The sequence below is a fragment of the Hemicordylus capensis genome, chromosome 4 (assembly GCF_027244095.1).
Source record: "Hemicordylus capensis ecotype Gifberg chromosome 4, rHemCap1.1.pri, whole genome shotgun sequence".
Taxonomy (NCBI): domain Eukaryota; kingdom Metazoa; phylum Chordata; class Lepidosauria; order Squamata; family Cordylidae; genus Hemicordylus; species Hemicordylus capensis.
The window spans coordinates 88,775,419-88,788,701 of NC_069660.1; the positions used below are offsets into that span (position 1 = coordinate 88,775,419).

General features: G+C 42.6%; 1 protein-coding gene across 1 annotated transcript in view; it reads right to left on the minus strand.

The window, feature by feature from the left end:
• Positions 1-12,751, minus strand: part of PDZK1IP1 (PDZK1 interacting protein 1) — a 32,728-nt gene extending 19,977 nt beyond the window's left edge. Inside the window, exon 1 of the mRNA XM_053249806.1 lies at positions 12,646-12,751. Within this exon, the coding sequence (XP_053105781.1) occupies positions 12,646-12,709 (64 nt within the window). The 5' untranslated portion in view covers positions 12,710-12,751. The remainder of the gene's footprint in view (positions 1-12,645) is intronic.
• Positions 12,752-13,283: the final 532 nt, after the last annotated feature.

The window sequence follows — 13,283 nt, forward strand, 5'->3', positions numbered from 1 at the left end:
CACTGCTGCCATCACTGCCGCCATCACTGCCGCCATGCCATCACTGCCCCCATGCACACGGCGAGGAGAGAAGGGGTGCTGTGGGGGGACTCCGTGGGCGGCCCAAAAACAGGCCACCTATGTCCTCCCTACGCCACTGAAGACAATAATCACTTTGAAATATAGAGGGGTTTTTATTTGTGTATAGCTAACCTTTACTTTCTCTTATGCATCCACTAAGCTCTCCACCAAATAATATGGATTTTTATGTGTTGCTCCATCTCCTAAATTTCTCAGCGTGCCTTCTTTTTCTGTAAAGTGCATTTCACATTTTCAGTGAGATATGTATAAATGGGAGAGAAATAAAACCGGGATTGTGCCTGCTATCCAAACTTTCATGTATTCATCCCAGAGTCTGAATAGAGCCTTCCTATGTCCAAGTTGTATACATTTATTTATTTATTTATTTATTTATTTATTTATTTATTTGATTTATATACGCCCTTCCAATATGACTCAGGGCGGTTTACAGCACAATAAAAACAATTAAAACAAGTTAACATTTAAAATCAAACAATTAAAACACAATAATACCAATTAAACAGCTAAAAACCCTGGAAATCAGGGCAACCATTTAAAACAATTTAAAACAGTTTGTCAATCATTTAAAACCCTGGAAGGCCAGGCCAAACAGATAGGTTTTTACCTTTAGGCACTCTCAGAGGCATAAGGCAGGGTCTCCAACTGTACATACAGAGGCTATATGTATGGAGTTAAGTAAGAGTGGAAGCAATCCCGGTTTCTCATACCCCCCCACACACACCTATTCACTGAACATGTGAAAAGAGTTTGTCTCATGATGATAGAAAGGCATAAACTATTTGTGCACCATCTAGATAATTAAGCATGGGGCACTGTAAAAATAAAATAAGAATGAAAGCTTGCATTTGAGCTGCCTTCAACTCCTGAGGGGTGGCCCTTCCATGAGGCAGGGGGAAGCTGTGGCTCACATGTGGGTGTTACGAAAGGCTCAGGGGCAACATGCACTGCTCTCCCACCACCACAGGTACATCTTCCCACAAATAGAGGGCATCATATTGTCCTTTACCTCAAGCAAAAAAAAAAAAACACCCCATCTTAGATTGTCCCTGCAACTCCTCAAGTGTTTCTCACTAGTGCTGAAACATCTGTTGAATTCTAGGTGTGAAGAAATTCAAACTTCTAAGAAAGGCAACGTGACAGCAGTTGTCCTGTCTCAGCAAATGCTGGACAAGAGTATCTCATAGGAACATAAGAACCTTCCTGTCTACATCAGAGCTACTCAGCTTCAGCCCTCCTCCTGCAGATGTTGGCCTACAACTCCAATCATCCCTGACTATTTGCCACTGTGGCTGCTAGGAGCTGCAGCCCAAAAACAGCTGGAAGAAGGCCACAGTTGAGCTTCACTGGTCTACTCTGACTGGTAGCAGCTCCTTCAAGGTTTCAGACTGGAGTCTTTCCCAGCCCTACCTAGAGATTTCAGGGATTCATTCATTCAGCCTGGGACCTTCTGCATGCAGATGCTCTACCACTGGGCTACAGTCCAGTCCAAACCAGGCCAAAGTTTTCTCCTATCATTTTGCATCTTACTTGCTTTTAGAAAGCAGAGTGTTCTTCTGCCTCTGAAATGCAAGAACTGCCAGAAGGGAAACTCTTGTCACAGCATTAGCTTGGTCAAAAGAGAAGCAATGTGATCCAGTTCAGAAGAGCTACCAAGGTGAAAGTGTAGGATTGGGATGGCCAGATGCAGAGAAAGGCAGGACTTCTGTACTTTCCATAATTGCAAAAAGGGGGTGGGGATTTCAACAGCTGCAGCTTGTTCTCATCCCCTTCAGGACAAACTGAGACTCCCTCCCCAAAGCCCTTCTTGTGCACTTCTATCAAAGACAAGGGAGCTCTGTTCTCCTTCTTATCTGATCATCCTGTGCAGAATTAGAGGGTTGGAATGAACCAAAAGGGCATCTAGTTCATTCCTCACCACCATTAATCAGAAGCCTCCCAAACAATTTGAATAGGTTATCCATTAACAGCCAAATAGCGTGAAAGAGGCAAAGAAGAGCGAGGATGCTTGTAGGACAAAGGATACATCTTCATAACACACTTTTAAAGTGAAGCAAAAGTAGGCTTGCCAACTTTTAACTGGCAGGGCTCCTATTTCTTTAAGTGAGGCATGATGGTAAGGAAGGTGGAGTTCTTCCCAGAAAGTAGATAAAGTGATCTGAAAAGTTTCACCTGCTGAACTGCTTCTCTGTTGTGAAGGTCACAGGAACCATGCCAGAATAACAAATAACAATCAACAGTTCTAAAATAACAACATGATCTCTTGCACGTAAAAGTTTGATTCATTCACTCACCTAAATTACAATGCCCAAAGTAGCATTTAACACCAAAGCAACCAGAAACATGATGTAACATTCCCAGAATACATAATTTAGCTAACAAGAGGCTAAAACAAACATAAACCAAAGATTTTCATTGTGGTTTTTCCTGTTCTTCAGGAGAAAAAACTAAAAAAGACAAGAAGAGCAATGCCAAATTTTATTTTATTTTTAATTTTATTTTACATTTTTATATCCTGCTCTTCCTCCAAGGAGCCCAGAGCAGTGTACTACATACTTAAGTTTCTCCTCACAACAACCCTGTGAAGTAGGTTAGGCTGAGAGAGAAGTGACTGGCCCAGAGTCACCCAGCTAGTCTCATGGCTGAATGGGGATTTGAACTCAGGTCTCCCCAGTCCTAGTCCAGCATTCTAACCACTACACCACACTGCTCTCATATAAATATATGAAATATATGTTATATCAAATATAACAAGCTTGTTTCCCCTGCTAATTACATTAATCTAACCCCAAGCTTTTGAATGCCACTTTTGGGAGTGCCACCTTTCATCCTGTTCTCTGCCTTCAACAGCAGCCTAGTTTCAACAGGTGAAACTTTACCTACATAAAAATGCAGGCTGCAAGTTAACTTTTGCTTTGAATGTGTTTCATCGAAACTTTTTCTTTGTCCTACAAGCATCTCTGACATATTTTCCATTCTTCTGCTTGTTGTACATTATTTGGACTACCACTCCTGAAATTTTCCCAATACATTTCTGTGTCAAGCCACTCTACAAGATACTTGGCTTGTTCACACAATAATTTGAATCTAGGTTTAATGTTGGTTACCAACACTGAAGTGATTGTGTGTGAACCAATGCCATGGTGGCTTCTGGCCTGAGATTCTTTCTTTCTTTCTTTTTCTTTCTTTCTTTAACTTTTATACCACCCTTCCAAAAAGCTCAGGGTGGTTTACATTAAAACAACACCATTAAAATCAATTAACAATCAAAAGAGAACCTTGGCATGGATTTACCCAAGCACGCTATGTTGGTAAGCTGCATTAAACCTAGATTCAAAACAATTGTGTGAACAGGCGTACTGAAGCAAGCATAGTAAGCAAATTGACAACCCAGGATCACATTAAGTTTTTATAGCACTTCAAAGAATAGGCCTATAAAACTACTTATGGAGCATTTCATTAGCAGGACAAACTCATCTCCAAACTTCTACAACTTGATGCAGCCAGAACATGAATATTGTCCTATTGCCCTGAATTTTGCCCAAAATTAGTTCCTTTAAAAGGCTTTAAGCAGTCACAAAGGTCATTCTCACGACCAAGCTGGGGAGGCCTAGTGGGGTGGCAGGCTCCTACCTGCCTCCCCGCACACAATCTACCTTCCCCAGTAGCCTCTGCCGCTTGCACAGCACACAAACAGTGCCTCAGTGAGCAGCACAGCCAGGAGCCAGTGGAGGAAACCAAGTGTGCAGTGTGCTGAAGAATTTCCTTATTGTCAGGGACTCTTGATGCCTGGCTTTGTGAACGGGCAGCCTGAGTGTTCACACAACCAGGAAGTGAAGTGGAAAGGTGCACTTGCATCCTTCTACCCACTAGAAGCCTGGGTAAAAAACCTGGGGTATCTGGTCATGGAGCGCTGGAATTGGGACTGATCCCAGTGCTTTTCATGACCAGCTCTAGCCAGGTAAGGCTGCCCTAGCCTGGGTAGAGTCACTTGTGAGAACAACCTTATAGCTTTAAAGAATTACACATTAACACATAGTTAGACTCAAGGGTGAATGCTCCCACAATGAAGGTTAAAACATTGATATTTTTCATGGGATTAGCTTCTTGATGACAGTGGTAGACGGGAGTAGAACGGGAACATTTAGAACTTCGTGCCCAAAGGTCTGCAGGAAGATGTACAAAAATGGGTTAAGGATGCTGATGCAGCACATCAAAGACTGTAGAAATGTCCCAGTAAGTGGACATTAAAACAATTTGCAGCAGAATTGGTGTTGGAGTCCCCCAGGCTTGTGGTGCTGTGGGACTTCAATGTTCATTTTGGTACCAATTTGTCTGGGGTGGCTCAGGAGTTCATAGCTGCCATGACAACTATGGGCCTATCCCAAGTGGTCTCAAGACCGACACACATTGCAGGTCACATGCTTGATTTGGTCTTTCACTCTGATTAGGGTAGTGTTCCATGGGTGGGGACTCCTGTGATTTCCCCATTGTCATGGACGGACCACCATCTGGTTAAGGTTGGACTCACGGTCACTTCCCACCTTTGCAGGGGTAAGGAACCTATTAGGATGGTCCGCCAGAGAAGATCAGTGGATCCAATTGGATTTCAAGAAGTCTTGGAGGGATTTAGTGTTGGCTCTGCTGGTGATCCTGTTGATGCCCGGGTGGAAAACTGGAACAGCAAGCTCACCAGGGCAGTAGACATGATCGCTCCAAAGTGTCCTCTCTGATCCGCTTCAGAATTGGCCGCTTGGTATACGGAAGAACTATGGGGGTTGAAGCAGTGAGGCAGATGACTGGAGCACAAGTGGAGAAAGACTTGACATGAATCCGACAGATTTCAACATAGAGCACATTTGAAGATCTATGCTCAGACGATATGTGCGGCAAAGAAGTGATTCTTTTCTGCCTGTATTACATCCACAAATTCACATCCAGCAGAGCTGTTTAGAGTTGTGAGAGGGCTAATATGTGCCCCTCCTCCCTTGAATCAGAATCTGGATCCATCAATTACCTGCTGTGATATGTTCAAAGAATTCTTTGTGGGGGAAATCTCTCGTATTCAGGCTGACTTAGCTTCTGTCTCCACAATTACTTCAGTGTCTGATGTGGAGGTGTCCAGCAACTCCTCTTGTGTGGTTAAGTTGGATCAGTTCCAGTTTGTGGCTCCTGAGGATGTGGACAAGCTGATTGAAACGGTGCGACCTACCACCTGTTCTCTTGTCCCTTGCCCGACATGGCTCATACTATCTGGCAGGGGGGTTGTTGTAGAAGGCCTGGTAGAGATTATTAAAGCTACAGGCCTGTTTCCAACCCATGGCTGGGCAAGGTAATAGAAAGGGTGGTGGCCTCCCTGCTCCAGACAGTCTTGGAGGAAACTGATTATCTAGACCCATTTCAAACTGGCTTTCAGGCATGCTATGAGGTGGAGACTGCCTTGGTCAACCTGATGGATGATCTCCAATGGGGAATTGACAGAAGAAGTGTGACTTCGTTGGTCCTTTTGGACCTCTTGGTGGCTTTCAGTAATATCGACCATAGTATCCTTTTGGAGCATTTGAGGGGGTTGGGAGTGGGAGGCACTGCTTTGCGGTGGTTCCACTCCTACCTCTTGGGCAGGTTCCAGATGGTGTCCCTTGGAGACTGTTGTTTTTCAAAATCTGAACTTTCGTATGGTGTCCCTCAGGGCTCCATATTGTCTCTGATGTTGTTTAACATCTATATGAAACCTTGGGGAGAGATCGTCAGGAAATTTGGTGCAGGGTGCTATCAGTATGCTGATGACTCCTAAATCTACTTCTCCATGTTAACATCATCTGGAGGGAGCATGACCTCCCTAAATGCCTGCCTGGAGGCAGTAAAGGGTTGGATGAGGGATAACAAACTGAGGCTGAATCCAGATGAGATGGAGGTACTCATTGTGCAGGGTCAAAACTCAGGAGCTGAGTTTGAGCTGCCTGTTCTGGATGAGGTCACATTTCCCCAGAAGGAACAGGTATGCAGTCTGGAGGTACTTCTGGATCCGAGCCTCTCCCTAGTCTCCCAGGCTGAGGCAGTGGCCAAAAGTGCCTTCTATCTTCGACTGATATGCCAGCTGCATCCATTTCTTGAGATAAACAACCTCAGAACAGTGGTACATATGCTAGTAACCTCCAGGATGGATTATTGCAATGCGCTCTATGTAGGGTTGCCCTTGTGTGTAGTCCAGAAACTACAGCTGGTTCAGAATGCAGCAGTCAGGTTGGTCTCTGGGTCATCTTGGAGAGACCATATTACTCCTGTATTGAAAGAGTTACACTGGCTGCCAATAAGTTTCCGGGCAAAATACAAGGTGTAGGTTATAATCTGTAAAGCCCTAAACAGCTTGGGCCCTGAGTGTTTAAGAGAATGACTTCTTCGATTTGAACCCCACTGCCCATTGAGATCATCAAGAGAGGTCTGTCTGCAGTTGCCACCGGCTCGTTTGGTGGCTACCCAGGGACGGGTCTTCTCTGCTGCTGCCCCAGAGCTTTGGAACGTGCTCCCTGCTGAAATAAGAGCCTCCCCATCTCTGTTAACTTTTAAAAAGTCTTTAAAGACACACCTATTCACCCAGGCTTTTAATTAAATATTGTTTTAATGGTTTTAACATCATTTTAAAATGTTGTTTTAAAATTTAAATTGTTGTAATGTTTTAACTTTTACTATGTCATTTATTTTGTTTTAATTACTGTTTTAAGTTTATAGCTGTCATTTATTTTAACTAATGTTTTAACTTTTTGTTTGTTTGCTTGCTGTAAACCGCCAAGAGATGTGACTTTTGGGCCGTATAGAACTGTGTTAAATAAATAAATACATACATACATACATACATACATACATACATACATCTTACAGGATTTGTGGGGCATGAACATGGTAGGTAATATCTATCAGCTGTGGCTTTGTAACATAAGGTCCTCCGATATGCATTCTGGAATTTACTCTAATATTAGTCATGCTTACTTGTGAGAAAGTCCCTTTCAATTCAATGATATTTAATAGCAAGTAAACATGTACTGTATAATAAACTAGATGGATGGATCAGCTCATTTCTCCTGCCTTAAAAATGATGTCGGCTTATTGAACTTTAACATGTATTTCTACATTTTTTTAGTTTATCACCACAACCATGGATCTAGAAACCCATTTTTGAATGAAAAATCAGAATTTTAAATAAAAACCCACAAAGTGTGAGTGCATCCTGCCTGTTCTATTTATGTGACACCATTTTTAAACAGCTGTTTCAGGCCAGATGTTTATAATATCTCATCATTGACAAGAATGCAGTAACTTAGTATTCTTTATACTCATATTTTATACTCATTCTTTATAGCCCATTATATTTACTTGCTAAGTACCAACATAATGGCATGACTTGAATTATTTACTATACTTTTATCCTACCCTTCTTCCAAGAAACTCAAGGCAATGTACACAAACTTCCCCATTTTATCCACACAACAACCCTGTAAAGTAGATAAGGTGAGAAAAGGTTTTTGGCCCCAGGACCTCAGTGAGTTTCATGGCTGAGAGTAGAAATTTGAACCTATGGCCCAGTTCGGACAACATGGCAACCCTCAGTTACATTCACCTGAGGTCAGCATTCCTCATTGTCTGAATGGGTAGTCCTAGCTGAGATTTCCGTGCTTCAAGCAGAGCTGTACTTTGCCTTGCTAAAGGTAAAAATGCTTCCCTTGCATTCAGAATGTCTGTAGGAGAAAGTGTAAGCTAAAGCTAAATAATGTTATTAATCATTACTTGTATACATCTGAATATGAGCCATTTATTTTTTAAAAAACTGCCTGTAAGTGTACTCTTCTGTTAGTTCCTAACTTTACCCTGCCCACCCCCCTCGCAAAAAAGGGGTACTTTTCAAGGATGGAACTTGCAACTTGCAAGGCAGCCCAGCTGGCTAAACAAACCAGCAATGATCATAGGCAAAGGAGGGCAGGGCCAGCTGTCGATATGCCAACCTAGTCAATATGCCAGTCAGCCAGAGAGTGTGCTGCCGCCTGCTAGTTAAAGAGAAACTTTGAGCACTGCCAGGACTCATTGGGTGGCTTAATCCCATCCAAGAATAGACAGTGGCACTGTGCTGTTGAACAAGAACCTGTGCAGTCTTGTAATTCTTTATTGTGAGACCAGTTCCTGCCCTTCCAGTTTAATATTACATTATACAGCTGCTGTCCGGATATTTTCTTTAGTGAAACTCCAACCTGGCTATAACTTCTAGCATGTTTTGTGTTAGACCATCATATCTTCCTAGCTGTTTAATTGATCTTCACAGGCATGATGTACCTTGGAAAGCCAGTAATTTAGCACATGGCTAGGACATGATGTCTTTAGAAAGTCATCATGCCAAATTGCCGTAGGATTTCCTGGCTTGCAACACCTCTGTTTCTACTGCACAGCTTCTGTCTTTTAAGATTGCTCTGAATTTGCATATGGATATGCATCAGAGCCGAAAGAGAAATTTCATGCACAGGTGGAGCTTCAGTGTTTATGCTTGTGCATTTCCTAGGAAGTAAATAATTCATGTGGATCTTTAGCATTCCACTCAGCAGTACAAAACAGAGACACTGAAGTCCAGCATTAACACTAGGACTCTTCCTGCGGCTTTTCTCACTCTGTCTCATGTCAGATGTTGTTTTTGAAAAGGGCATGCTACCCAGCCCTTTCTGCTAAGGTGACTAGACATTGGGTAAAGGCCGACTGACAATTTAAAGAACACTCACAATGGGTTCTTCATCCATGGTATACCTCTGCTCCACCTTTGGAATCATAACTTGCCTGACAAATACTTGAACAACCACAGATCCTGTCCCTCTGCTTATCAGTGGATGAGTAACGGGTGGTAGAGAATCTGCTTTACATGCAGAAAGTCCCAGGTTCAATTCTTGGTGTCTCCTCAAGGTAGGGCTGAGAAGGAAACCTTGCCTGAAACCTTGGAGAGCCGCTGTCAGTCAGTGTAGACAATAATGAGTTAGATGGGCCAGTGGTCTGACTTGGTATAAGGCAGCTTCCTAGGTTCCTATAAATCAAGCAGTCTGCTTTCCAAGTGGAAATATTATTTATACACACACACACACACACCTCCTAGCTTTGCAAAGAAAGAAACAGCTACTCTGGTGAATGGGGAGAGCAAAGTAGGCTTGTGACAAAACAGACACATCTTCTGCCTCTGCCTCTACACACAGAGGTTCACTTAGGTAATTTTGGAGCATGGACCTAAAGGCCTTTGGAGGGGCCCCCACCCGCCGCCTCTGGAGGCCCCCACTTCCTGCTGCAAGTTAAGCATCACCCCCCTACACACACACACACACACACACACCCCATGACTCACATAATATATTTTAACACATGGGTTCTTGTGGGCACAATTATAGCAACTGAACTCACAACAATGTAAGAAAATAAAACAGGTATATTTATGCAAATATGCATTAGCAGAAAGATTTCAACAAGCCACTTAACATTTTCCCATCTCACATATTTATTTTCCTCCTCCCCCATCTGTCTCTAAAGCACCCAGCACAGGTCATCATCACACTCAGCCACCCGGTGCTGGGCAGGCCAACAGCGAACACACCACCCAGGACAGACTGAGGAGGATTTGGGGGCCCCCCGGGGGAGTGGAGGCCTTGGACTTTGGCCCCAAAGTCCAGGGGTAAGAGCACCACTGTCTATACATGGTTTGTTCACATATAACCATTGTTATGCAATATTCCAGAAAAGTCTGTACTGGTTTTCAAGTATCCCCAGGGGGACAGGACTATCATCTATTGATGTGTCTTCCAGATTGCTAACTTTAACACCAAAATACCACTGGCCATGTATGATAAAGGCCCCTTGACTACTAGGCCAGCAGCTAGTGTAGAATCAAGTATAAAGAACTTTCTCAAGCTCTTGGGTGGGTCAAATACTATTTACAGGTGAGTGGGCTGGAGGAGTTCTTCTAATGTGAGAACCTTTAGCTTAGTCACCCCATGTCCATGGCATCTTTGATCTAAATAACATGTGAATGAGTTTCAAAAATCTCCAAAGAATCAAGTTTTCCTCAGAAGCTTGTTCATTACCCTGTTATTATAATGTGGCATTTCCCCTAAATGTGCATCGCTCATTCCAAGAACCCATGTGCAGTGCCAAGACACACATGGTGTCCACGCATGCACAGACACCATGTGTGCCCTGGTATTGCACGCAGTTTCTTGGGATGAGCGTTGCTGCAGCAGGAAGCTGCATGAGGCAGCAGAGAGCAGGTAAGGAGTTGCTCTCTTCTTTTTGAAAGATCCCGCTCCCCGCTCCCTGCTCCCCTCCCCATGGTGCTGAACCAGTGCATGAGACTCAGTTTGTGCACATCCTTAAGCAGTAGTCCCACAACTTCCTAGGTTCTGCCATCCACACGCGTGATAAACACGAAAACAATTGGAACCCTCACTTCACCAGTAAGCATACGCTCAAAACCCTCATAATCCCAGTTCTGAGTACAATATGAGTTGAATTCAAACATTATGCTGTACGAGTGTACAGATGTCTATATGCTCATACTTGTGTTTGTTTGAATGACTGTACCTGCATTCATGTTAAAAGTGAACCTGGGTACAGGCCCCTCAAATGCATGGTACAAATAGGAAGTACTACTGTACCTGTTTCATTTATTTATTTATGTATGTATTTGTTTGTTTGTTTATTTAAGATATTTCTATACTGCCCCAAACTTGTGTCTCTGGGTGGTTTAGAATGAAAATCATTTAAAACATCAAATCAATTAACAATTATAATCATTTAAAACATTTAAAAAACAGTTAAAATGTTTAAAACCCAGTGTTAAAAATTTAAAACTATAAACCTAATTAAAAGCCTGGGTGAATAAACGTGTCTTCAGTGCCTTATTTAAAGTTTCCAGAGATGGGGAGGCTCTTAGTTCAACAGGGAGTGCATTCCAAAGTCCTGTATTCAACAATGTGTGAGTTGTACCTGTGAATAGATCTGTACTTATATACACTGTACACTCATTGTACGAGTGTTGAACAAAATGTGTGAATGGGCCTGGTGTATGCTCCTATCTATGCCACTGAAATTAAGAAACAATCTCTCTACTTCTCCAGCTCCCAATATAGAAATGATGTCTCCACTTCTGCAGCTCACAATATCATTTGCCTTCAGTGTGCCTAAAAGCTTATATTAGAAAAGCAAGGACAACAGTGATCTTCGAGAAGATTTAGATTATTTTAAAAGAAGCTGCTTATGTTCTCAAGTTTCTCACCTGCCCTGATCCACCCAGCTGGGTTTCAAATCCACCTTTGTGTTTTGTTCAGGTTCAGAGGCTAGTTTAAAGCAGGTAGCATGACCAGCCGTCAGGAACATTTGGCGCCAGCAGAACATAAGTAGGGCCTTGCAAGGTGGAAATGAGCATGTCAAAACATGAAAAGAGTGCACTGCCAGCCTGTCTGTAACTGAGTCTGTCCTAGGTTCACCTGGTACATTTAGCATATTCTGTGAGTAGGCAGTTGTGCTGGCATATGCAAAGTAACATAGTTTACACCATGGATGCATGACAAAAGCTGTGTAGTTAATTATCTAAAGTTTCAGTCATATAAAAAGAACAGCAATGACACGCTGGGAAGAAGTCTGGGGCATTCCTCCTGGGACATTTCAGCCTGGGGCTTCCATTCCATCAACTCTCCCTCTCTATGCTGATTTGCTTGAGACTCTCATGATTTAAGTGGTAACAGCTTCCAGTCATGTTAGCCATGTTAGTCTGCTACAACAAAAGCAATAAAGAATTTTGTGGCACTTTAAAGACCAACAAGTTGACAAGCACAAAAGTCAGCCTGCTGTAAAGTAAAGTAAAGGAAGTAAAGGAACATCAAAGGGAGACTCTAGTGGCAAACTGCTGAATGAGAATGTATTCGAAGGTTTGAATCAAGACAAGGGCTTTCTGTCTCACTACAGGTCATACAGAACAATCTTATGCAGGTTCACTCAGAAGCAAGTCCCCCTGTGTTTAATTTACCTCCCAGGTAAATCTGCAAAGGACTGCAGCCTAAATGCACTGAATTTAGCCAGAATGACTGCACATGCTCAAAGGTACTATTTTCTCTAGTTAGGAGGAAACCATAAAAATGGCAGGGTACAAGCAGAGAGGCAATGTGCAAGTTCTGGATTTAAAAAGAGAGAAGAAGTTAATACTAGTAAATACTGGTGATACACTCAGTCAGTTTGTTTAAAAACAACAACCAACCTGTTAAAGATGGAAGCGGGAATAAGGCTAGCGAGTGAAAGAAACGGTGGAGCATACATCCAAATAATCACTGCTAGCATTAAGGGACATCATAGTAATAGTAGGCCTTAATTTTAACATTAAAGATAAGCAGTACAAAAACTAGGGCACAAGTTAATAATCTAGCGGCAGAAGACTAAATACGCAAAATAGATGGTATTTACGAGAACAAGCCAAATAAAAGCACCTGGCAGAGACAGCCTGCTAGAAGGACGTTAATCGATATCAATCACACAGAGTAGCCAAATAAAATATGTTACCTCGGCAGTTCACAGGTTCCAAAATAACCAAGAGGCAAAAGGTAACAGCCAGAACTGCATTCATGATGATAGACAGGAGAAATGTCTCTGCACTGGAAGCAAAGGAGTGGACTTGCGTCTTCTCTGAAGAATGCAGGCAGGCAAAATGTGAAATCTGCAGGATCTGAGGTGTATTTGAGTATGCCTCCCTCCTAGGTAGTGAGCCTAGTAAATTATCAAACACACTAATAGGAGGGTTGCCACTCACCAGCAGGTAGGCAAATCAAGCTATGCCAGCGCACTTTTAGCAACTTAAGTAAGGATGGAATGCTTCAGCCTGTTTCCTCTTTGCTCTATGAATAAGGTTGTTATGAAATTCACACAAGTGGGGTTTTAGTTTCTGGCACCTTACTTGGAAAGGATCCAGAAAAAAGGAAAAAAGATTATTTATTGTTCATGTGACATGAAGAGGCTGGAACTGAAACCAAGTACTGTAAGTACTAGCTTCTAAGGAGGAACACAATGCAAGGGGTGTGTGTGTGTGTGTGTGTGTGTGTGTGTATACAAGAAATGACAAACACAGAGAAATATTTCAAGAGGACAAATGAAATATCTCACAACTGACTCTTGAAGAACAAAGCCTTGTAGATGTATATTTT